This window comes from Ursus arctos, unplaced genomic scaffold (genome assembly GCF_023065955.2).
Source record: "Ursus arctos isolate Adak ecotype North America unplaced genomic scaffold, UrsArc2.0 scaffold_5, whole genome shotgun sequence".
NCBI classification, from domain to species: Eukaryota; Metazoa; Chordata; class Mammalia; order Carnivora; family Ursidae; genus Ursus; species Ursus arctos.
This window is the reverse complement of record NW_026623067.1, coordinates 75,765,589-75,792,176: the sequence shown is the minus strand read 5'-3', so window position 1 is coordinate 75,792,176 and position 26,588 is coordinate 75,765,589. Positions and strand designations below refer to the sequence as shown.

At 39.3% G+C, this 26,588-nt stretch overlaps 1 protein-coding gene across 19 annotated transcripts in view; it reads left to right on the top strand.

The window, feature by feature from the left end:
• The window catches only part of MCTP1 (multiple C2 and transmembrane domain containing 1), a 564,253-nt gene that overhangs the window by 235,721 nt on the left and 301,944 nt on the right, over positions 1–26,588 (top strand). The window contains exons 2-3 of one of the 19 annotated variants that reach the window (XM_044384006.3): positions 7,455–7,539; positions 7,630–7,786. The exons of the other annotated variants lie outside the window; for them this stretch is intronic. Coding sequence (XP_044239941.1) covers positions 7,733–7,786 — 54 coding nt within the window. The 5' untranslated portion in view covers positions 7,455–7,539; positions 7,630–7,732. The remainder of the gene's footprint in view (positions 1–7,454; positions 7,540–7,629; positions 7,787–26,588) is intronic. 19 annotated transcript variants of the gene reach the window in all.

Genomic DNA, 26,588 nt, shown 5'->3' with positions numbered 1-26,588 from the left:
TGCTTGAGAATTTTCCTTATACTGTACATGAATTACTAAATGTCAGTAGAAAGAATAGAATGCATCTACATCAAGACAAAAAATACGTGTTATGATACTTTGCATAGTTTCAGATTCTTAAATACAGATTATAATGGCCACAGGAACTGTTGTTATGAATAAAAACTCAGACTGACAAAATGTTGTGAAATCAAGTCTTCACAGTCTGCTCTGTTTCGAATATGGACTTTGTTATTTATGACATGGTACAGCCAGCTGGTAATTACCTGGTTAGATGATTGAGGCATCTTGTTTCCCCTCCTTCCTTGCTGTGGTCCCCATCCTTTGGCTATATTCTTCACAGTTCCAGAAGAGGTGTGGGTAACTCACAGGGAGAGAGAAGGAAAGGGAGCAAACACACATAGTGTACTATTTCTATTTCTTACCTCTCTATCAAAATGGTTTTGATGAGGAAAGAGGTCAGATAGATAGTTAAAACGAGTCTTTCAATAACCTGTGGATCTTATTTACTCAGGAAATCCCTTGAACTCTGAGATGAAGAATAATTGGGAGCTTGGTTGAGAAAACTTTTTGGCCTTATAGGATTGCTTGCAAAGATGAAATTCTTTCACATCTGTTGCTGTATTTTATTAGCTGTAAAGTGTGAGACATATTTTTGAGAACTTGTTTCTTTGTCTTCCTATAGTTAAGGAGCTGACAACACATCAGAGATGCTCAGAATTCCACTCTGCATTCAGAATATTTCTTTTCAGCTCCCTTTTCTCCTCTTTGTAAACTATTTTACTGGTTAATTTCAAATTTATATAAAAATATTTTGCAAAGATGAGCTCCAGAAATAAGACCCAAAAATTCAATTTTACCTCAGTCCTAGTGCTCCTTTAAAATTTCAAATACCTGAAGGAAACTTGTCCTCACTCAAGAGATATTTATCAAATGGTAACTAAATTTAATTTTCAACCTAAAAGCAGCATGATGTCCCTCAACTGAGGACTGCATTAACAGAAGCACAAAGCATGACATTTTTTCTTTGTTTTTAAAGATTTTTCTTTTAAGTAAGGCTTTGACAGTTTCAAAAAAAATTTTTTTTATGGAGTATTCATTTTGACTCCTGAAAACTAAATCTTTCTGGAATATGCTTTAGATCCTACTGGCTCTAGTGAATCCTGCTGGATATCAAAAGTAGCTCACTTGCTCGTAAGAAGAAACAGTGCTAACTCCTCCACCTACTTCTGAAAATCAGATCTGAGAATCAAATGAGACTGCTGGTGTGAGAGTCCTTGTAAACTCCATAGAGCTTACAAATAACACTATCACCAAGTAAGATACACAAAATTATGTATGTGGAACAGAACTTGGTGTCATCTCACAAATTCTCATTTCACAAAGAAGGGAATTAAGATCCACAAGAGTGAAAAAGGTGCCTTGCTTCACTCAAGCTGGTTTCTGAGTCGAGACCAAAACCTGGGTCTTTTTGTCTGTTCAGTTAGCTAGAAATTGATCAGAAGACTGGCTGTTTCTTGAGTTGCACTAGTAGGGTTTTTAAAAAAATAAATAATACTTTTGGAAGATTGATAAACATCTTTATTGGAAGCTATATCCTTGAAGAATATTTGCAGAAGACATATGGCCTTGTGTATAGATTTTGTGGGCTGTGGATTCTCTGTTGGATCTTGTTTAACGGAGCATGAATTTTTTGGAATGATTATCAAACTATAACATCTGACTCTTGCAATCTCTTAGTTTCTGCCACGAAGTGTCCAAGCCTTGCGCTCATTAAAAGTACACATGCGTAATGGATAGGCATAGATTTTGTAGCTTTTAAAATTGTAGGTAGTAAGGTGGATGGTTTTGATATGTTTGTTGAATGTGGTTAGCAAAAAGAGAGTCTCCAGATGCTTACCCTTAAAAAGAGATTAGGAAAATTTAAATAACCAATAAGACTTGCAACCATTTCTGTTAGAATTGATCTGGCTGTTTTACATTTATGAAACTCTTTTCTTTATCAGGGACAGAGATGGGAGAAAGATGACTTTTCAAATTATAAAAGTTAATGACATATACCTTACTATACCCAGGAACGCAATGAGTTTATACAGAAAATTTTTCTTTAAAACCTCTTAGTATTAAGATTGAAAGACAGATTAATTAAAAAATTTGTTGTGTTGGTGGTCTTACTAAAAGTTCTTTTTTACCCCAAAGAACCAATACATGATCACCATTTCTTTTAGTGAAAGTGTAAATCATATAAAAGGTTCATGCTATCTGCATATCCTATACTCCAACTTATGTCTTCAGTAAGTAAGTGAAATTTATCACCATGCTGTCTTATGAACAAATCCTAGTCCTGCTTGGAATAAAGTTCAATATTTACTTTGATTCCTAGAACCGTATGAATATATATAACATAATATATAGCTGTATAACCATTAGGAGATAAAGGACAACAGATGAGATGAAGAGGTAAGGGTCTTTAAAAACTTTGATAAATAGAAATGCAAGGTGATGGTGTGTGGTTTAAGGCACAGAGCTCTAGCCTCTAGGAGTGCAGTGGCAGGAACAAATGCTTCTTTGTGATCTTGACCCCCCCCCTAGGGTTTTGGACATAACAGTCTTCTTTTGATTTTGTTTTTCTGTCTACAAAGCTCAGGAAACACAGGAAAGCCAGACAATCATCCCGCATATCCTATAGGTGCTTGGTAAATATTGATTAATATTCCTGTGAACATCAAGGTGGGTGAAGCACTTTGAACTCACTTGAAGAGTCTCTCGATGTGCCATTGGTGTAAGTGCCAAGGTATGTAAAACATCCCCTTAGGAAAAGCCCAAGGGAGAAAGCTTTAGAGATGGTTTGTTGGGTTTTAATTCCATGTTAATTTATTAAAATGCTCAAATTAGGCAATTAATCTTCCTTGCTTGAGTCATTTCACTAGCAGAATGGCAATTTATAACATCCCCAAAAGTAGTAACAAATCAAGTTCTATATCCCTCACTCCACAAGTGTTTTTGTCCAAGATGAAAATAACAGTAATGGCTAACATTTAATTCAGGCTATATAATTTAATTTCTTAAAACCACCTTATGAAACTTAGGTACTATAATTATTCCTTTTTTTTTTATAATTATTCCTATTCTCCGTTTATCAAAGATGGAGTAACCTGAAATATTTAGAAGTTAAGTGACTCATCCCTGACCTCATACAAATGGTTGTAGAAACCAGAATTGAACCAAGACTGTCAGGCTTCAGAACCATGTTACTTGACTACATTTTCTGATACCTCCAGTTAGAATCCCTTGATCCCAGTAATAGGAAGTGTTTTAAAGTGCCACAGAGAGGAAAAGAGATCTTTTTTTTTTTTTTATGAGAAGAAGGGGCACATGCACCCCAATGTTCATAGCAGCAATGTCCACAATAGCCAAACTGTGGAAGGAGCCAAGATGCCCTTCAACAGATCAATGGATAAGGAAGATGTGGTCCATATATACAATGGAATATTACATAGCCATCTGAAAGGATGAATACCCAACATTTGCATCAACATGGATGGAAAAGAAATCTTTTTAACGTTAATGCACTTCATTTCGATGACTCCGACATTCTCATTCTTAGTGAAACCCAGGCCTTTATGAACCAGAAATATATTAAATTTACTCAGGAATTCATGTAAGATGAGGCTAGTAATAATGCAAAATGTGCCTGGAATGAGTAGACATAATGGTGAGATCTCCTAGATGATCCTAGTCTTAAGCAATATAAAAAGATTTCCTTTTTTGGGGGTGTGGGGGAGACAGCTTTCAATGTACACATGATCAACTTATACGGTCCTGGAAAAGCTTGTGGAAACTTTTGTGTTTTGGGAGAAGATTAATGTCATGCCTCCTTTTCTCTGTATAGTCCATAAACATTTCCTTAGAAAAGGTATTAGTTGGGGGAAGAGCACATTGAATGAATTGTAGAAGGAGTTTAGGTCTGTTGTGCAACTAGGTACATTTTGATCTGCTTTCTCTAGAGACTCCGCAAGTTATGCTTGAAATTCTTGGGTGGTTTTCAAACCTTCATGTTTCTTGAGGATTTGCAAACAAGGACTTTCTTCACAATGCTGTGTACCCTTAGTGCTAGCATGATGACTAATACTGTCAGTAAGGCTTTCTGACAAGTTAGTTGGGTAGACGGATGGATAGACGGATAGACGGATAGACGGACGGACGGATGGATGGATGGATGGATGGATGGATGGATGGTTGGATGGATGGATGTGATGAACTGGGACTTCTCCAGATCTGCTCTGAGTCCTGACTCACGTAGCTGAGACTGGATTGGGACCAGACTGCCGCTCTGCATGTGGCTACAAGGAAATGAAGTATAATGTGTGAAAGAGTTTATCTCAATTAATCTCATACTTTATCATCTGATGATATTCAACATGGAACTGATATAGCCATAAGTCATTTCTTGCCAAAAGCTTTTCCCACTCTTTCATATTAGAGTTTCTTTAATTACACATAGGAAGCATCATTGCTTTACTCCCTTGATTCAAAAACTAAATGTATGCAGATATATACATATATAATTATATACATTATACATATACAGAGAGAAATTAGATAAAATCAAAAGATCAAAGTAATTTGAATACCTAAATTGATGGGTATTGTCAGAGTTTGATTATTTTAGGATTTATTGTGAAAAATAAAATGCAGAAGAAACAATTGATGCAGAGGATTAAAGAAAAGAAAGGTATATTTTAAAAGATCATTTTTATTTTTTTATTTTTTATTTTTTTTTAAAGATTTTATTTATTTATTTGACAGAGAGAGACAGCCAGCGAGAGAGGGAACACAAGCAGGGGGAGTGGGAGAGGAAGAAGCAGGCTCATAGCCGAGGAGCCTGATGTGGGGCTCGATCCCAGAACGCCGGGATCACGCCCTGAGCTGAAGGCAGACGCTTAACGACTGAACCACCCAGGTGCCCCTAAAAGATCATTTTTAAATGCTTATTTAAAAAATTCCTATTTCTTTTGCTCTTAGAAGAGAAACCTTTTTTTCCCACAAAATTTCATTAGCTCAAACTAAGAAGTCTGGAAACCAGAATTTATTTAGTATCACCAGTCACTTGTGAGAGATGGTTTCTTTTCTTTTTTTTTTTTTTTAAAGGTGCTTCTTTTTTTTTTTTTTTTTTTAAAGATTTTATTTATTTATTCGACAGAGACAGCCAGCGAGAGAGGGAACACAAGCAGGGGGACTGGGAGAGGAAGAAGAAGCAGACTCATAGCGGAGGAGCCTGATGTGGGGCTCGATCCCACAATGCCGGGATCACGCCCTGAGCCGAAGGCAGACGCCCAACCGCTGTGCCACCCAGGCGCCCCGAGAGATGGTTTCTAAAATGAGTATAGTGACTGAGGAATTGAGTTAGTGAATACTGCAGATTTTGAGAGAGTGTATTAAGGTGGTTATTGCTTCAAGTTTTCCAAGGGGGGGGGAAACACACAGAAAATTTCCTGTAAAAACATTTGATCAAATGCAAAATATATACAAGTTTTAGATAATGGGAGCAACTCTATTGGGAAAAATTACACATTTGGCCTTGGCCCAAAGCAATCATTAAAAATGAAACACACACACACACAGAGAAAAAATCTCAGCACAAAAAAAGTCATTGGCTGGATTTTTCTTTTTCCTGGTCCTAAACACAGCAGCATATGTTCACTATATGAGGAAATTCTATTCCTTGGTGTACAGGTGGCTTGTGTTATTTGAAATGCATTTGATTCCTATGGCTCACTGTTACTGATGGTGATTTTCCTACCTTAGAAATAGCATGCTCCAAGTCAACAATCAGTAGAAAGCATTACCCTGACCACAGCAGACCAGAATCGTACACTGTACAGTCTGGGCTTCAGTTTTAATCCCTCAAATGAGGGATCCTCTAGCCCTCTTTCATTTCCCAAAGACTAGGAATTATTTTTGGATAGGATTCTTTTCTTTCCTTTTCATTTTCAAGTCATTGGTTGCTTTTTATTTTCAAATTAATTCTGAAACGATTACTTCCAAGTTTATCTAATCAAAGTGGCTGAAAAACTCCTGCTAAGTTCATGCCTAGAGTTTGAGAAATGTTCGTGCTATGAATAGATATGTGGATGGAGAGATGAATGAATTAATGCTTCATGGTGACTGTGTACTCCAAATGTGCAAATTGCTACAAAAGGTCATAAATACACCAGACATAAGAAGACTTTGTAGCTTTCTTATCTCTTTTGAATATTTGATAAATTATACAATATATTAATGTTCAAAAGTTTTTGAAAAGTACATTGCAATTCCAAAAGTATGCAGATTACTACCAGGAAGCCACTGATGTCGACAGGAATATGATTTCTTAAAGTTATTTTTAGGAGAAGGAATTAAGGTGATCATTGTTTCAAGCTTTTCCAGGGAGAAAAGAACAGAAAATTTCCTGTACAAAAACTTGATCACGCATAATTTTTAGGGTCACAATATGCAAGATTTAGACAGTGGAAATAAATCTATTGGAAAAGCAATCCTGTTCTTTGGCTCTTATGGCAAGTGCTTTACAGTAAAGGGCAGAGTCCCCACTTGGATGTTTTTTATATATCAGACACTAGTATATATATTTTTTTCAGAAATCAACTAAGGTCTGAAAACTATATTTGCTGCATAAAAATATTTTTCTCATCATATCTTGAGCCCTTTCTCACTACGTCTATTATTTTTATATGTTTTCATAAAAGATTACTGTCACACTTTTCTAATTATATCTTTTAAACAACACATAAGGAGAAAGTTAATTAAAAAATAAACATCAGATTTATTTAAAAAGTATAGGTCAGTGAGTCAAAGTAGTTCAGAGTATTGTAACACCTGTGAAATTGCCACGATTCCTCCCTTTATCTTATCAGAGCAACATGCCATTCATATTCACAAAATTTTGTAATTGAAATGTGCCTTAGAGATCAACCAGCTCAACTCTCTCTCTTTTTGCAAATGAAAAATACTCTAGCACAGGCAAATTAAATGACTTTTCCAAGGTTATATACATCCAGCTCCCGACAGAGCCAAGCTGGGCACAGGGTTCCTAACACACAGCTCTGCGATCTTTTTACCTCATGAGTCAACGAGAGCATCACGATCTGAATTTAGTATTCGAATAGCACATTGGGTTTGTGCTTCTTATTAAAATGTTAGCTGTGCAGAGCATAAGTCAATTTAAATTTGGCCTAATTTCCTTTTGACCACTAAGCAGCTTTTTTTTTTTTTTTTTTTTTTTTTTTGGCCATATTTTTTGGAAGGGCACATTTTAACCACAGAGGCTACATAGAAGCTTTTTCTGACCCCTGAGAGTTTATCTCTACTCACTTGACACTGCAGATGCACTTACGATTATGGGGATAAGTCCACATTTAACCACTTGTGCGCATCTAAGTTGTACTTTTCCACAGCCTCCAGTGTCCAGATCTTCCAAATGAATGCGTACATCAAATTGACAGAAAACTACATAAATGCAAATCATCGTTAGTGAACAACGTATGTATTTATTTGAATCGCTTAACTGAATAAGTGGCAACAATTACTAAACAGTGCTCTGTCCTAATAACTACACTTCTGTCATTAAAGTGAGTAATGCATTTGAAGTCCCGGCCTCCTTGCCTCTCTCTTGGTGGCTGCTGAGGAGCTGCGAGGCCACACCCAGTCTGCCCTGCTCAGGTCCCTTCAGAAAATGGCCCAGATGCAGGCCATGCCAGGTCATGAGGTCTGCTCTCCTTCTTTTCGGGTAAGAACCAGAACACTCATGTCTCATTTGGCTCCTCATTTGCAACTGCAGGGAGGAATGAGGAAGGCAGATTTTTTTCCAGAGTATTCTTTGGAATGCTAGTTCTATGAAAATGACATTCTATAATCAAATAACTTTGGGAAATGCAATATATTGTGTTCTCTTTTTGCATATTCACACTGGAGGCAAAAGACAAGCACGTTAAATCCCTTAAAAGGGGGATTTGTTTGATATGCTCTAACCTGGTATTTTTCAAAGAAGCCCAAATATTCAAAATATTATCTAATCCTATTGTGGAACACTCTTGAGAAACACAGTTGAAACATTCCCCTTGGTGACCAAATGTCCTAAAAAGAGGGTCGATTGGAACATACGAATTTGCTGTTCCCTTGGGGTCTCTGACCCGACAAGCCCATAATGTGAGCTCACTACCAAGTATAAAAAGTGTTTAAACAGCAGTACTGCATAGTTACATTCTCTGTGTGTGTGTATACATACATACATGTATTGCTGTGTTTGTTTAAAACAAACTGCTTACTTTATGAGTGATTTAAGGAATTTTTAAGAGTAATTTTGACTTTGAGATTTTTACCTCATTGAATAATATCAGAACCCTCTAAAATACTGTATTTCTGGACTGGTATGTTCAAGAAACCATGGAAGCTCAAGGCAGGGAGTGATGAAAGTCTGAAGTAGGAGATGGGGACGATTTCACAGAAATGCTTCTTAAGCCGGATCTGGAAGGATGTGTTGTCATTTTCCTGGTGTGTAAGAGCACAGGCACAGAGGCATGGCTCAGCATACCAGTTTAGGAAACTGGTTTAAAAAAACAAAAAATAGTATTCTCTGGGTCTAAGGTGGATATAGGGAATGGCTGGTGAGGCAGGTCGAAGCAAGTCAGCTCATAAAGGTCTTTCAATGCCATGTGACACAGCTTGGCCTTCACCTTGGAGGGCAGTGATTTTTCAAATGGGTGGTGCATCAGATTCACCAGGAATCTTTTTCAAACTGTGTGTACCCAGGTCCTATGCCCAAGTGATTCTGATTGATAAAGCTATGGGTTGAGCTTAAGAATGTAAATCTGGAGAAAAGCACTCAAGCGATTGCAATGTTCACTGCAAGCCAAGCCAATTTGAGGCACCAAAAAAGTATTTCAAGGAGGGAAATGCTGTAATTGGAATTTTGAAGGCTTTGAGGAGGAGGATTTGAGAGGAATGATTTCGAAGTCAGGGAAACCCATTTGGAGGCTTTTACATCAGTCTGGGCAAAAAACAGCTAGGGAAACAAAGGCAGTGATATGGGAGTGGAATGGAGAGGATGGGTGCCCCAGACTGGGTGCAGATCTGTTCTATCTGGTGTTTGGTGGCTGACCATACGGGTGAGAAGAAGTGTCCAGGTTTCTGGCTTGATGATGCCGACAGTTATGGCAGGAAATGCTGAAGGGGTGCACATGAGCTCCTGTTCATTCTTCACTCTTCCTCTTCTACCTCCAACCTTGCTACCTGTGTGTACCCGACTCATCGCACTGGCAGCTTCTTCTGTGGCTTTGCAGCCATCAGACATTCTGTGCCGCTGAGCACCTCCCCGTTGTGAAAACACCACAGAGATCCTGAGCTACTGGCAGAGCTGTCCTAGGACCAAGAGAGCACTTGGGGAAACCTGAGCATGAGAATCACCATTTGGGGAGACGGAGGTGAAGAAAGATGTTTGGGGAGAGCTCACAGAATCCGTTGTCCTGTGAATCTAGTCAGTGCTGCCATCAGCCACTTCCCCACTCTGTACTCGGTGAGGTTGAGGAGGTGGTGGGGGAGGGGGGGTCGGGAAGTGTGAGAGGATAATAATCACAAAATCGGCCATGAATGTATACCCTCAGTCCTGAGGCTCCTAACAAAGCCTGAGCAGCAGAGGGGAGTTGAGCCAGGAGTCTGAACGAGGAGAAAACAGATGAGGTGTGGAAGCTGAGATTCTGCTGAGCAACCCAAAATACCAAAAATAACTTCGGCAAGAGCCACAATGCGGGCTTGGCCCTTCTCTGCCACAGCTAAGAGAGAATTAAGAGGCCCCCTGGTGTGGGGCTTGGGGAACTCCTTGGAAAGGATGATGGCCCAGCTCTACAGCATGGCTGGGCATGATCAAAGAAGGCCTTGTGAACGGTGGCATGACCATGGGGTAGTGGGACAAGCTGTTCTGAGGGGGCAGAAAGGGCATGGGAACAGGACTTGAGAAAGAGTCTCTCAGTACATTCCATGAAAACAATGGGAGCTAGAAGTCATGTGTTCAAATCCAGACCCCACCACATGTGACATGACCTTGAGAACATTATTCGGCCTCTCTGGGGCTCAGTTTCCTGCTCCTAAAAAGAGAATACAAGTGCCTTCTTTGGAGCTAATTAACATAGGTCAGGTGTGGAGTATAATGTGGACCCTTTTGTGCTGCCAATATTTCCATGTCATCGGTGCCCAGGCTCTTTCAAGTTCTTATAATGCAAACATATTCTCGTCTAGCGGTCTGTGGAGCAATCAATTCAGATGAGCCAGTCTTGGGCAGAAATTGAAAGAGCCTCTACTATGCAGGGTAAATTCAACAGTAGAGTGATTGATGGGACTCTTGTTCAAAAGCTCTTGTTTATATTTCCTCAGCCTTGGATACTTTGTTTTGTCCAGGATTTATCCAACCAGGATTAGGAAGGTGCGATCGAATGTACTGCAGAGCTGATCAAATCCTTCTTGATACTGATTTAACCTGAACACAATAGCAACTTGACAAACCCTGTTCTATCTGTGGGGATGGGAATGGAGTCCATTGGTGCCTCTAGAACCATATGTTTAGTATCAATATGTCAACCCATCCTGACTGTCCCCCCAACCCGCACACACGCAGGAGAACTGTAATGGATAGTTTCACATTAGTGTCTCTGAGAAGACCAGTAGTAAAGCCTGTATATTAGTTAAACACATTTACTCCAAAGGAAGCCTTATTTTTCTCATGGACCTATTGAAATCTCTCTTAACAGTTTTCCTGACAGAAATGGTATAAGTGAGTTTAAGTAGATGGACTTCCACAAGGGCATATTTCTTTCTATTCTTTTTTCTTGGAAGTCCAGCAGAGAAGTAAAATAATAAAATTCATCTCTCATATTATTGCCAGATTTTAGTAAAACCCTAGTCAATGTTAAATTTTAAATTTTATTTTAAATAACTTCAGGATGCCTGGGTGGCTCAGTTGGTAAAGCGTCTGCCTTCGGCTCAGGTCATGATCCCAGGGTCCTGGGATTGAGTTCCACATGGGGCTCCTTGCTCAGTGGGGAGCCTGCTTCTCCCTCTGCCTGCCGCTCCCCCTGCTTGTGCTCTCTTTCTGACAAATAAGTAAAATCTTTTTTGTTTAATCTCATTTATGTGATGATGAATGTCATTCTGATTTTTAGATACATTGGTCTGTGCAGTGGCCACAAGTCCACAGAGTGAAACTTTGAACCCACAAGGGCCTCTGGAGCTCACATGCAATTCACTGGTTGCTGCATTGCATTCCTTTCCAGGTAGTCAAAGGAGCAAAAATATTTTCTGAGAGCCCCTGTGCTAGAAACTGTGGGGACACATTTAGCAGATAAAATGAAACAATGTATGCTAACAAGGAGCTTTAATCACTCTCATGAATATCAAATTATAAGCTGTGCTGAGTGACATGAGATGAGGTAGAAGATAATAGAGAGTATAATGGGGAAAGTTAATTTAGATAATGGGCTCAGGGAAGTCTACTCTGAGAAAGTGACTTTAAAGCTGAGACTAGTGAGATGTAGAGTTAATTTTGGTGTCCCCGTTGTGTGAAAGTTTGTGAGGATTAGGGAAAACATATGTCAAGTACCCAGCATAGTATTTGGTGCCAAAGTTATTCAGAAGAATCAGATCGATCCTGTTTCCTGACCTCTGAATATCGAGCCAGACAGTGCCTGAGAGCCCAGCTGCTGGGCTGCCTACCCTGCCTTCTGCTGCGGATCTGACGAATTGTTGGGAAGCCCTCGGTTTGCTGTGCACCCATTTGGCCCACAGCCTTCCTGGCCTTTACTTTCACTGAACGTGCTCTGTGTGTGAATTCCACACAAATCTGCTCTGTTCAACATTTCTCTGCAGTGTCGAGCACCCTTCCCTCCCTTACTCTGTGTTCCAGTCCATTCGGCTTGTCTCTGATTCCCTGCCTCCTCTCCTTGGAAGTAAGTCCATTTCCTGGAACCCCACCCTAGGGAACTTCCCTGAACCAAGACATGGCCATCTTCCCAGTGAGAGATATCAGCCTGTCCCCCTTCCATCCCCTCAAACGACCTTACCCAGGATCACGCCCCTTCAATACAGTCCATCGTTCAGATGAGAACGAGCTTTATTTGCCCCTTAGACTTTGTGGTTCCTCCTTGTGCATCACTCCTGGGGGGGGGGGGCGTCTAATGCTGCATGAATTCGCAGGCTGCATGAAGCCACTGCCAGCTGCCCTTGATGACTGTGCCTTGAACAAAGCCAGAGGCTTGTGTAATTGGTAAGGACCCAGAGTGTTGCTTCCTGGGCCATGGCAATCCAGGACAAATCTCACCACAGAGGAACCAGTCACAGGGCTTAGGGCTTAGACTGGGTCATCTCACACTGGGCTTCACTGAGGAGAATGAAACCATCACCTACATGGGCTGGAAATGGGCTATGTTTGAGTTAGTTGTCAGAGGATCCCAGCGTAATTATGAAGCAACTAGGGTTACTGTGGATGCTTGGGGGCGGGGGACTGGAGCTCCCTGGAGCTCCCCCATCTGTACTCTGGATTGGAGTATGCCCCACCCCCTCCCTGGCAGAGGGGAAGGAAACTAGAGGAGAGGAAGCAGGCTTTGTGGTCAGGAGGCAGCAGAGAGCAGGGACACTCCATCAGGTTGCTCCAGCACTGTCCCCGTCTTGGGAGGAGGCAGAGCTGGCTCACGACTGCAGCCGAGTAGGCCTTTCACGGATCTGGTGTTGGCAGATGTGTAAGAAGAGAACTTAGGTGCCAATCAGACAGTGCCTTGACATGGGTGTGAAAATGACAAACGCCACCACCAAGCACAGGAAGAGTGTTCTCTCCTCTCTCTGTGGTTTCTAAGGTTCTGTCACGGAAGACCACAGAAAGCCAGTGAAAACTGTGATCTGCCACGTTAGTGCACAAAGATGCTTAGACTGTACGGACTTTAAAATGATTTTATGGTCACTGTCTGTGCTCGCGGTTCCTGTTCACTGACCTGCCAATAATAGAGCAGAGTTCTTGCTGTCGCATGAATACCTCCCATCACATCACCCCTTTCTTTCTGAGCAATCCCAGTGGGCGATGAAATAGGACACATTTGAGAGAAAATAGGTGACTACACAAAAGACAAGTGCATTTCTTTGGCTGTCAAAATTAGCTATGAAAATTAAGATTGAGAACATCTGTTTTAATTATGTATGTAGCACAGACTGTTCCGTTGTTTCACAGTTTCTCTTGGGGGGGAAAAAAGGAAAGAAAAGTAACCTGCTAGTCTCTCACTATCTCCTAAGTCTAATTTGCTCTTAGCTATAAAATGCTACTATTGATATGAAATCACATTCCGACCTGCAAACATTATGTAAAATTTTTATAATTCTTGTTGCAGAGCTTGCATGGTAAGATTGGAGAGGACAGACCGAAAATGGTCCACATAAATTTCTGCATAGGAATGACTGCCAAAGAACGTTAGCATGGTGTTGAATTAGACACTGAAGCTTTACTTTTGACCCAGTTGTGAAAACCATAGTAATGCAAACTGACACCCAGAAAGCTGCTGGGAACAGCAAAGGAAATGCAAGTGCCCTAAGTAAAAAACAGATTCTAGCTGATGGGCCAGTTGAAGGTTTGAAATACTTACCACTCACCAAGTGTCCCCAGAGTGCTGGACGCTGTCTGCAAGGGCTCTGCAGCTGCCACCTGCCACTGGGTGCTGTTGACATTTTAGACTAGACCCCTGTTTTTTTTTTTTTGTTGTTGTTGTTGTTTTCTTTGATTTTCACTTCCTTTTAAAAAATCATCGTGGCCTAATTCCTGCATTTACTGACCCTGAGAATGAAATGTTTTCCTTCTTCTATCCACGTAGTCTCTTTCTCTTTCTCTTTGCTGGATGTTAAATCCAATGTTCTCTCATTGGATTTTTTCTTAGGGCGAACCTACCCAAGACCTTCTGTCTGTCTGTCAGAAACTTACAGTCAAGTGTGGCTCACTTCATTTTCTGCTCTTGCTGACCAAATAATTCATTTTAATTTGAATTGAATAGAATAGTAAGTTTAATAGAATAGAGTAATTGCCGTTTTCTCTGTCATAAAAGAACTTATTGAAATATTAAATTAATGATTTACTTTTTTAATAGAAGCTAAGAAATTGTTTAAACTTTATTCTAATAAAACAGGTGTAAAATATTTGAAAATACATGTAAATATATTTTGAAGCTTAATAGTAAATATCTTATTTTTGTGTAACTATTTTTCAGAAAGTTATTAATTTTAATGTATTTTTATTTGTACATCCTTTTGAATTTTCTGTAGAAACAATAGACTGTAGAGAGACAATCTGTGAATATTATCCATTTTATTTCTTCCTTCTAAGTCATATATTTTGTATTTTGTTTTCACCTTTACCCGCCTGGTCAATACCTCTAGTGAAATGTTGAAGTGATGATAGCGAGCATCCTGTCTTTTTCCTGATCTCAAAGGGGAAGATTTCATGTTTTACCATGAAGTACAATGATATTTGTTAATTACTTTTAGGAGATTAAGACAGTTTTCTTCTATTGCTAACTTGCTATGATTGCTTTAAAAACTAATAGATATTGAGGGGCCTGGGTGGCTCGGTCGGTTAAGTGTCGGACTCTTGATCTTGGCTCAGGTCGTGATCTCAAGGTTGTGAGATTGAGCCTGTGTCAGGCTCAGCACTGGGCATAGAGCCTGTTTAAGATTCCCTCTCTCCCTCTCCCTCCGCCCTTCTCCCCCCAAATAAATAAATAATAGATATGAAATTTTATCAAATGCTTTTCCTATTATCTCTTGAGGTGATCAAGTGAATTTTGCCTGTAATACTGATTGTTGGATTATATTGTGATTATCTGATGGCAACCCGCCTTTGAATTAATGGGATAAACCCATATTGGTCATAATGTTTTATCCTTTATACACACTGCTGTGTTTAGTTTGTAATATTTCGTTTGGAATTTTTGTATGGATGTTTGTGAGTGATATTGACCAGTATTTTTTCCTTTCTTATAATCCTCTTGTTAAATTTTATTATTAAGGTATTGACCTCCAATAAATAACTGATTATTTTCTTAGACTCTGGAATAATATATAACCCTGAAATGATTTCTTAGATATAGGAAGAGTTTAACTATTGATAAAATTTCTTAAATAGTTTCAGTAATGTCCAAATTTTCTAGTTCTTTTTGAATTCATTTTAACAGATAGTATTTCCAGATCTAAGTCCATTTTGTACAAATTTCAAACGGATTGGCGATACTTTGTAAAAAATGCAGAATCATTGAAGATTTTTGAGTAGAAAAAAATGGTACGGTATTCAGAGATGTTATGTAAGTTGAGTCGGATTAGGGTTAGAAAATATAACTCTTCACTGGTCAGCTATTTAAATGGCAACTGTCAAAATCTTTTCTAAAATGGTCATACTCAGCTTCATCATCTCTACCCACTAACAAAATTATTGAACTTTTTGCTCAACTTTACTAACTCCATAAAATTTCATCTTATAAGATGGTGCCTATTGGTTTAAAATGTCTTGTCACATTTTAGACGACAGTTCCTGGGTGGTTCCCTATTTCATTGTTACATGTCATATTGATATAGCTATGGGCCTTGGTATTTGGCCCTACCTCAGAGTTTCTCCAAGGAGAGTCTTTAGAACCTGTGATGAACCCTGAACATTCTCCTCATGGACTGAGAACTTATCCAAAATACCAGGCTAATGTTTTTATTCTTAGAGTCAAATAACGTTCATTTTTTATGTACATGTATGGGGTATATACTAGTAAGCCACTACATGAATTATGAAGAGAAAGTAAAATTTGGTATTTGTAAATAAAATTAACATGTTATTATGTTACCAGATTCTGAGAACACAAAATTAGTGTAATCCCCAGAAGTCCAGCTGTTAACACCACAACTGGCAGCATTGCTTGGCTCCTACTGTGTACACACATGGAGTCTTCACAGTCTCCTGGAATGAGTATTAGTATTAGTGTATCTTTTTATTTTTTTAAATATTTTATTTATTTATTTACTTGAGAGAGAGAGAGATACAGTGAGAGAGCACACAAGCAGGGGGAGCATTAGAGGTAGAGCGAGAACCAGGCTCCCCATTGAGCAAGGAGCCCCATGCACAACTTCATCCCAGGATCCTGGGATCATGACCCGAGCCGAAGGCAGGTGCTTAACCAACTGAGCCACCCGCAGATGCCCCAATTATTAGTATTAGTGTATCATTAATGTCATTTTTAGTTGCTTATGTTTGCTGTTGCAGCTGTTCTTGCATAAACTGGCATCAGTTTTCCTTCACTATCAAATCCATTCGTAGTGGGTTATCTGGTTAACACCATAGTGTGTATATACGAATAGTGGTTAGGGGCCTCTAACTTTCCAACAGTTAGACCTTAAGACGTGTGAGGTAGTTTGATTATGAAGTATGTATGCATTTAGTATGAGAGTAGATGTTTACACAGTTCGATCCACTGTGATGTTTTGTTGTTATCAGTTTTGCTTGCACCTCCATCTCCCTGTCTCCCACTGGAAAATGGGAATTGCTGGGGTCGGTTGACTTTGGAGCTATTTGCCTTGTTATAACTGGGACAAGATAACAACCTTTTGTGGGTTACAATTTAGAAAACCATAGGGGTACCATCCTATGATAAAAAATGAAGTGGTTACCGGTGAACATTGTTCATAGAAAATTCTTTTTTATCTTCTCTTAAAAATACACATTAAATGAATGTTTCCTTGTGTCCTGTCTCCAAAAGTGAGGCTTCTTCCAGAATTAACTTCTGTGCTAATGTATAATCTTTTGACTTGGACAGAGAAGTTGGGAATCCTGCAGCTTAGGCTTTTGTTAAAGGAATGAATGACCATATCGGCACTACTGATAAGTTTGCTATAATAAAAACAGATTTCACAGGAGAGAGGGAGCTCAATGAAGTGGAAATAGAGACAGAAATGGAAATGAGAAGATCCCTGATCTCTCGTGTTGAGGAAGAGAGGGTTGACTTCCCCAGTACAGTCATATTCCACAAGATAACGCTGACACACATCTTTCTTCATCAGCAGGAGAGCTCATTTCTTTAAAATGTTGGGGAAACTGATTTTAAAATTATGCAAGGGAAGTTCTTTTTAAAACATCAATTTCTGGACCCAGAAATAATAAAATAACATTGTCTTGACAGTCACCATCATTTACAGTGCATATTGGAATTATTTGCATGTGGGTGGATTTTTCTGGCTTTGAAAGAAGTTGTAATTACTGAAATTAAATAATGCAGATGCCAGAAGAATGTGTGGGGGCTGTTCAGTCCTTTTGGCCCATCTTATGCTGAGGGGACTCTTGGATGGGATCAAAATACCAGACTCTTATTCTTGTTCCTACTGCTTGTAGGTTTTATCACCTTCTGGAAAGGAAGCTGAGTCCGAGCTTGGGGAGGAACCGTGAAGCTCTTTTTCTCGTAGTCTTGGCTGGCCTGGATGCTGCTCTGAGCCTAAAGATAAATATACTCCCAGCCAAGAGATGGCTACCAACCGAGAGTTGAAAGTCAGGATGCCATCATGTCATTTTTAGTTGATCACATCTGTCGGTTCCAGCTCTTCTCATATACGCTGCCATCGGTTTTGTTTCACTATTGGTTTCACTTGAAGGGGGCTATCTGGATCGAGTACATGAGAACAGTAACTAGGATAGGCTTTCTAGTATCTAGGTTTGTGCATCAAAATATATTCTCTTCAATAAAAATCATAAAGGCATGGAATCTCTAAAATCTTGTAGGAGTGAAGTTTTAGTCCAGAAACACATCAAAGGCTGAAAAAAAAATCAGTTATTATGAAGAATTAAATAATACTGAATCAGTGCTGCGACCAAACCCCATTCTTAGATCAAACTGGGGGAAATGGTCGTTCTTAAATCCAAGTCCCGTGTCCATTAGTGGCTTCACTTCCCATTTTCAGTCTGAAGTTGCTAACCACTAGCTGGAGTAAGTAAACCTAATCTCTCTGGACCTCATGTTCTTTCTCAGGAAACAGGGTAAGCACATTGAAGAACTACACAGGCTCTGGAGTCTGCCTGCAATTGAAGGCCTACTCCCTGCCCCGCACTTGCAGCTGTTCAACCTGAGGCATGTTTGCCTCCCTCTGACTCAGGGTCCTTATGTGTCAAATGATAATTGTCATAAATCTGCCTCCTGGTGCTGTCATGAGTTTCAAATGAAACAGCAGGTGCCAAGCACTACATAGTGTCTTCCACAAAGAAAAGCGCTTAGTAAATGTTATTAAAAACCACCTTGAAGAGGGTTTGTGAAAATGGATATGGAAGTACATTGAACATGCATTGGAAGGAGAAAGGCCATCTATAAAGAGAGCCCAAGGAATCATTTATCAATATGACTTTGAAAACTCATCTCCATTTTTAAAAATTCTGTTTTCAATTGCTATGTTTTTCCTTGATTTGTGTCTTTCATCAGTAGTTATTCCCTGTTTATGTTCATTCAGCCCATGATTTTCTAGTCTTTTCTTTTTCTGAATTTGGCATATGGGGAAAGACAAGGCTGTCGGAGAGTTGATGTGGCTATCTCCATGTCAGCCATCTTCCACGACCAACCTGTACCCATCATTTGCCTAATGAGTTGCCAGACAATGGGAAGGGTTAACAGAGGCCTGATGACCTTTTGCTGGGAATTAAGAGTGCAGAAACAAAGGTTTAAGGGTAGATTCTTCTTTAAATTCTGTTTTAATATGTCATCTGGAATTCTGCAGAGAACAAAGTCAATTTAGATAGAGACATCGACTACCAACCAACGATGATGATTTTTTAATTATTATAAAAAAAGAGAAAGATTCATATTAGTCCTGTCTTTATTCATAAGCTTTGATACACCTGCAGATATGACCATTTATTTTTAAATTTTTTTTTCCTTTTTACTTTTTTTAGTCTTCTTGAATTTAGAAGTAAATTATGCTCTGTAAGGTTGTTTATTAGAAGTTAGGGTGCATTTTCCAGCAGAAATAATTTTATGAATAATGACCAAATTCCACAAGTCTGTTTAACCCACCAGCAATTAACTGGTGAGGTTCTAACAGCTCTGTAGGAGCTGGTCATCCAGAATGCCAGAGATGCCCTGCTAACACAGGGATGGGGACTTTACTTCAATTCCCTCGCGTCGCAGGCAGATTAGGTGCCCTCCAGCTTCAGGAATCTAGAGTAGATGTTCCAAAGAGACGGGATGAGACGGAGAGGAGTGGGACTGATGGTCTAGAGACTGGGGTGCTAAGGAGAACATGGAGCTGAAGAGCAGGGTGAGCAGAAGCAGAAAATAACCAGGGGCTTAGGACCCGAGGCTTGTGAAACATGCTCCTTTTTTCTTTTTCTTTTCTTTTTTTTTTTTTTAATGTTCTTTTATTATATTATATTAGTCACCATACAGTACATCCCTGGTTTCTGAGGTAAAGTTCGATGATTCATTAGTTGCGTGGAACACCCAGTGCACCATGCAATACGTGCCCTCCTTATTACCCATCACCAGCCTATCCCATTCCCCCACCCCCCTCCCCTGGGAAGCCCTCAGTTTGTTTCTCAGAGTCCATAGTCTCTCATGCTTCATTCCCTGTTCTGATTATCCCCCCTTTCTTTTATCCCTTTCTTCCCCTACCGATCTTCCTAGTTCTTATGTTCCATAGATGAGAGAAATCATATGATAGTTGTCTTTCTCTGCTTGACTTATTTCACTTACATGCTCCTTTTTTCTAAACTACCTCCTCTTTTCTGTCCCACCAGAGATCCCAGGGTTAGGCCACCTATTTCCTTTTCCACCGCCCTTAATTTCTTTCTTCTGACCAGGGTTTCCCTCTGTCTCAGTCTCACAGAATAAAACAATCTCTCAAGTTCCTTCTCCCCTGCCTTTTGAGAAAGGGTAAGAAATTTTATTCCAAGTGATAAAAGAAAGCTGACTAGAAATGAGAAAGTGTCCTTGTTATGCTTACCCTCCCCTCTCCCTGTCCTGTGACTGCTCTCACCACCCTGTACATCTCTTCTTTTTCTCCTCTCTTCTTCCCTGTGATCTGCTGGAGATAAGACTCCAATAATAAAACTTTGGGTACAAATTGGACTCAACTGAGATTTCTGCAAGATTTCAGAGAACCATCTTAACAGTCGTATGCATATGCTTGTTACCGCAATGGCCAGAGTTTCTGCGCCCCTGGGTCCTAAGGAAGAGGGTGGACCTACACACAAGGGTTTGGGATGGGAGCTGTAGACACCGTGAAGTGGGCCAGCACTCGGGTCAAAGAACTTTGGGCCTTTTCAGAAGAGGGTGTCAAAGAAGCTCCAGAGCATATCACTCTTCTAGTCACCCGAAAACCCTGTTTGGAATTATCCCTGAGGTAAGGTACACAGGACTAAATTGTCGCAAGTAGCAGGATGCAACATATGGAAGGAAGGGAAAAAACCCTGAATCTTCCCTATGTGGAAATCTTTTATCTGTACCCTTTCATTTATTTTTATTTAAATTCACGTTGGAATAGCTTATTTTAAGTCTGCATAAGGCCTAGTAGTTTCTGAAATACTTTCCCATACAGTATTTCATTTGAACCCCATAACAGTTATAAGGTAGGCAAAAGAGGTCTTCGAAGCCTTATTTTATTAAAGACAAAAGGGACCAGAAAGATGAGTTGCCCCAGGTCATACACAGAAGATATGGTACAGACCCAGGAAAGAATTCAATTATTTGCTCACTGTTTTCCTTCGCATTAGAGTCTTAAATCTCTTAGTACTGGCCTTGACTCGGGATTAGCAAAACTATAGGAATGTGAAAATATAGTAAATTCAGTGTTTTATGTTTCATGAAAATCTTTAAAAGTCAAATCTGAGCTATGCATAGCCTAGACCAAAGCAGGAATGTATCTTTCCTTTATTATTTCTTCTTTAACATTGTGACATTACATTAAATTCTACCGTTTTCTAAGAATCAACAATACATAATTTATGTTTTTGAATTATTTGGAAGAGCTTTAATAGAATAAGAGAAAAGAGCTGAAACCTCAGCTAATTTATTCTATTAGAATATGAATAGCGAACCAAAGGCAGTAAAAATTGCTGGGGTGAAAATGATTTCGATCTGAACACTGATCTATCTTGAGAAGCATGTTTTTTCCGGGGATTTAATTAAAACAATCCCAGTTAACAGAAATAAAGTTACTCTTTTATTATAAAGCTTCTAGTCATTGAACTAAGTCTCGTGAAATGGTACTGTATAAAAAATGTTGTTGAGGGGAGATTATCTATGTTTGATTATCTCTGCCCTGGCTTCCCATTGTTCTTCCTTTTGACATTTCGCTGCTCATTGGTGCTCCAGTGGTTGAAAAGGGAAAAAACCAAACCAAACAAAACGAAAACCAAGCCCAGCATGAAACAGATAGAGCTCAGAGAGCGCCACTCATCACTGCATTGACTACTTTCGAAAAATTTAGGAGTGGGGGCACCAAGAGCCACCAGAAGGAAATACTAAGATAAAGTTTGGAGGCATTTGTAATTTGAGCCCATCCCTGTCTGAAATTATCAAAAAGTTGGGAGTTATTTCCTTAACAAAACAGAGTTATTAACTTCTGAGAGACTGTCTCAATATCTATTTAAGTGTGTATACACACACACACACACACACACACACACACACACACACATTTAATTCATTTTTATTAGTTGTATAGATTTCTGTTCAATGGCTCTTATTTCTAAGTGACTTGTGTGGCCCGCAATCTGATGTTAAATTTTTAGGTAAATGATATCTAATATAGAAAGAGGTACTACTTCTAACTCATAACAACTAAATTATTCTCACTGACCTCTGTGTTGCCAAATGATTCATTTCTGCCTCGCATCACATCGCAGAATCAGTTTTCAAAAAGAACAGAACTTTTTCTTAAAATGGTTTTTACTGCCCAGCTGAACATTTTTAACTTCAACATCTGTGACATAATTGTAATTTGCACACAGAGTTATTCTTTTTTTAAAAGATGTTATCAAAAGTACAGAAAATACAAAGAATAACAAGCACCTATGTTTCTAGTCTTTGTAACAAATGTTAATGATATTTTGTGATATTTCCTTCCAGTCTTGTTCTTCCCCAAGAAGTAAAATATTATAGATACACTTAAAAACCCCTTGTGACCATGAATCCAGGATTCTTTCAATCACCTTTTCATCTTTTTACATAAATATATATGTGTCCATAAGTAAAACCTAGTATATAAATGAAACCATACTACATATTTTCTGACTTGGTTTTCATACTCACTATTATGTCTTTGTGATCAGTCTTTGCAAGGGGACGAGGAGGGATGAGGGAGTTCACTCCTCTTAATGGAAACCGTAGAGCAGAGCAGCAGTATTTGGGGATTTAGGAAGTGTACTTCCTCAGAGAACTGGCAAGAGCAAGGTCACTAAGCTAGGAATTACCACTATCAAAGCGGGATACAAGCATACAGACCCCAGTGCTGGAATTGGAATGCCATGTGAGACAATGTGTCATGAGCAATGCTGATGGGCACTCACTAGAGAGACTCAGAGACCCATATTTGTCAAATGGGTGTTACCCAGTCCTCAGAGCTGTAAGTAAGAGCTGGAAGGATTTCTGTTTTGTCCCTTTTTATATCTTCTGCAGGATCGAATACTGTCTCCTGTACAGAATAGATAATGACTACTAAATTGAATCATAATTTATTCTTTTTAAAAAACCCGAGAAGATAATCTTCCTCATGGCAATCCTCTGTTTTAAAATGATTTTATTTCGTTTTATGGTTATGATGTATTGAGCTTGGCTTCTGGAAACATGGAAACAAGTCCTAGCTCCATTAAAACTACCGGGGTGATCTTGGACAGGCCCCTGGAGCTGGAGGAGACTAATTGTTTCATCTATTCTATTGTGTCTTAGTCCTCGTGCATGTTGGAGCAGAACAAGATTACTTTAAGCTTTAAATATTTAAAATTTCTAAAAACAAAATAAAATAAAACCCCTATATTTTCTGCACTTCGAGAGTAGAAGAATGACCGCAATCAACCTGGGATGATTCAGTAGGTTAGGTAAGCCTGAGAGCTTTCCTCTACCAAAGGGTCCCAGTGATTCTCACAGTAGGGCAAAATTGGAGCATATAATCATGGACATAGAAGACAGTTGATTTTTATCCCCTGCCTAATATCCTTTTTAGTCTTCCATTCAATCTTATTATTATTGCATAGTTGTCCCCTTCAATCTTCTTTTCGAGGTTCTGCTTTTCAGCTTCAAACATTTGGTGAGCAGCTGATGATCTTGAATTCTCCTGTCTGTTGAGTTGTGGAGGCCACACCTGGGCACGCCGTCAGTCAGAGAGGATTGTGTTGCAATTTGTGAATCAAAGTCCACAACCCTCTGCTAGGCACCTAGTAGGTACTCACTGAAGGTTGCTTTCCTTCTTTTTGAATTTCTTTTAGTTTCTCTGCTCGTCCTTTTCTTTTTGACACAAAGAATACAGGTTAGAACTTTGCTTTTCAAAGTGTAAATGTCATGGGCACTCAGGCCTCAGCCCAGACCATGGAATCCCCTACTGCATTTTGACTAGGCGCCCATGATTCCTGTGCACAGTAGGATCAGAGAAGCAGGACGTAGAGACTGGATGGCAGCATTCGCAATCCTCTCTCCTACTCCCAGTGCCCCGAAGCTCTGGATCTATGTGTAGTCATAGATTTATATTCACATGTGAACAGCCCACTCATGAGCTCAACAACACCTTGAATTAATGTCTACTCTGGAGTGCGTGGTTTTATAAGGACTGAGAAGCCTGTCATTCTGATTTAAAGGGAGTGGAGATATGCTTATTTAAACCCATGAAAAGAGCTCATGCTTCATATGCTCTTGTTAATATCTGGAAATCATTCTGTCATTTCAAACTTTGCAGTTCTCCTAAGTATTATTTTATTTCCCTGATTTACATGTAAAAATGTGGAGCATTTACAAACACACTCTTTTGTGCCTAAAAATAGATCCATTGCTTTTTGAATAATAAATAGAATTATTTTAGGATTACAGGTATTTCTTCATCACATTTTACTTGCTGTAGTTAACTTTCTGAGGTAAAGAAAGCTATAAAATGCTTTTCCCTGTTGAGGCATTAGTTTCTTTTAATTTAAATGTTGCATGGCCAGAGTTGAATTTTAAATGCTCAGGTTGGTGTCCTAGTACTAAAACTTGGTTCATCTGGACAGCCACCTTCATAAAACAAGCTGAGTGAAATTTTATGTGTTTAGAAACCACACTTTAAAACGTCTATAGCTCAGTATCCTCAATTTAACCCGGGGCCCGTAAGCAAACAGATGGAATAACACTTTCTTTGTTCATTATTCACTTGATCCCTGGAAACCACCTCCCACCAAAGCCACAGTCCTTGAGTCTGGAGCCCTCATACCCCTGCTGCCACGAGAAGCAGAGGGCTTTTAGAAGAGCTTTAGGTCATAAAATTATAGCTCTTTGATTGGGGACTGGAAAACAAGAATCCAATTTGTAAAAATATAGAAAAGGAGTGATAGCAGAATGTTTTGAAGTTTAAGCCAACCTCCAAAGCACTTTAAATTATTTCAAATCTCACAGTTAATATGCATAGGAATTTCTCTGGACAAATCTTTGGGTCCCATCCTCCAAGAGTCTGAATGACTCAGTAGCTCTAGGGTAGAACCCAGGACATTGCCATAGTAACAAGTCATTGAAGGCTTCGTGGATCACATTTTGAGAAATACCTGCTTCAAATGTTTGGAAGATATTAAGACTGACCCAGCAAGTGCTGAATCGTATTTCAAAACATCATAGGATTGACTTAGCAAGTAACCTACCTACTTTGCCATATTTTCAGACCAAACTTACTCAGTATTATACATAAATGCATTGCATTTAGGTTATTCTCTTGGAGTTCCCCTCTTTATCTTTCAATTTGTGCTTTTTTGGTATGTGTAGAAACGTGTTTCTCAAATATATATTTTATCACAGATCTACTTAAAGTATAATAGGCCACTTGGTCAAGGATAGGAGATGGGTGAGACTAGCTCATGGTCGAACCTCCTTAGAACAGAGAGCTGGAGAGGTCACATGTCCAATAACCTAAGGAGGGAGTCCTGGTGATTAAGGAAATGCTGACAGGGAGGTCCTGAGCTAGGCAATGGGTGGTCACCTCAGCAGGTGGAGAGATTCATTGTTACAGGATTGACATAATATAAATATATAGAGTATTTAGATTTATGAGCTGGTCTGTACTTTCTAAGTGATTGGGGATTCTATAGGACCCCAGTTTTTGAGAATCTCAAGTACTGAATATATGTAATGCCTCAGGCTTGGGATGAGATTAGATAGGACTGGGGTACAAGACATGCTTTGACCAAAGCAGTTAAATCAGAATACAGTTCCTGTAGCCAAAGTAAAAAATGAAAAGAAGGAAGGAAAGGAAAGGAAAGGAAAGGAAAGGAAAAAAAAGAAAGAAAGAAAGAAGGAAGGAAGGAAGGAAGGAAGGAAGGAAGGAAGGAAGGAAGGAAAGAATGCTGATTTTGTATACATGTTAGTTTCGTAGGCCTGCCCTAATAACATACCACAAAATGAATGGTTTAAACAATAGGAATGTATTGTCTCACAGGGTGGAGGCTGGAAATTCAGGATCAAGGTGTTAGCAGAGCCATGCTCCTTCTGAAGGCACAAGGGAAGGATCTATTCAGGCTTCTCTCACAGCCTCTGGTAGTTCTTTGGCCTGTGACAGAGTAACTCCAGTCTGCTCATGGTCTTCCCTCTGTGTGGATGTGTCTGTATCCAAATTCCCCTTTTTAGTAAGGACACTAGTCATATTGGATTAGGGATCCATCTATTCCAGGAAATATGGTTGCCAGATAAAATACAAGAATCCCAGTTAAATTATATATATAAAATTTATTTCTATTTAATTAATTTATTTATATTTCAGTATAAGTATTTTCCAAATATTACACTGAAAATGCTTATACTAGAGAATTATTTATTTATCCGAAATTCCAGTTTAGTTGGGCATCCTGTTGTTCTAAATCTGGCACCTGCCTTCCTGTCATATTACCTATGTCTTCTTCAGCTATAAAAGGAGCCTTGAATTCTAGTGCTATAGAACAATATCTTCCAGATGTTACTTTGGTGGCATAAGGACTGCTACAACATCTAGACGGTGGCCTAACATCTTTTGAGGGATGGGGATAAGGGTCATCTGGGGCCCTGCCTGTTCTCCATCTCTCTGAGGGCCTTAAGAGGGAACAGTGAGGATGTTTTTCAAATGTTTATTGTGAACTCGAATATTCTTTTTTCTACTATATGTATTTGGATTTTAATCTGTGTGACTTAGAAGCCTGGGTGCTAAGGGAGTTTTTTTAACCTGAAAGTCACGGCTAAGCTATTTTATCCATTTTCAGGTGGGATAAAGTGAAGGGAGGTTTATTCTTCTGGGTTCTTTTGTTCTACCTGGTCGTAGTACTAGTGTCCATTTGATTAATCTGAAAATAGCATTTT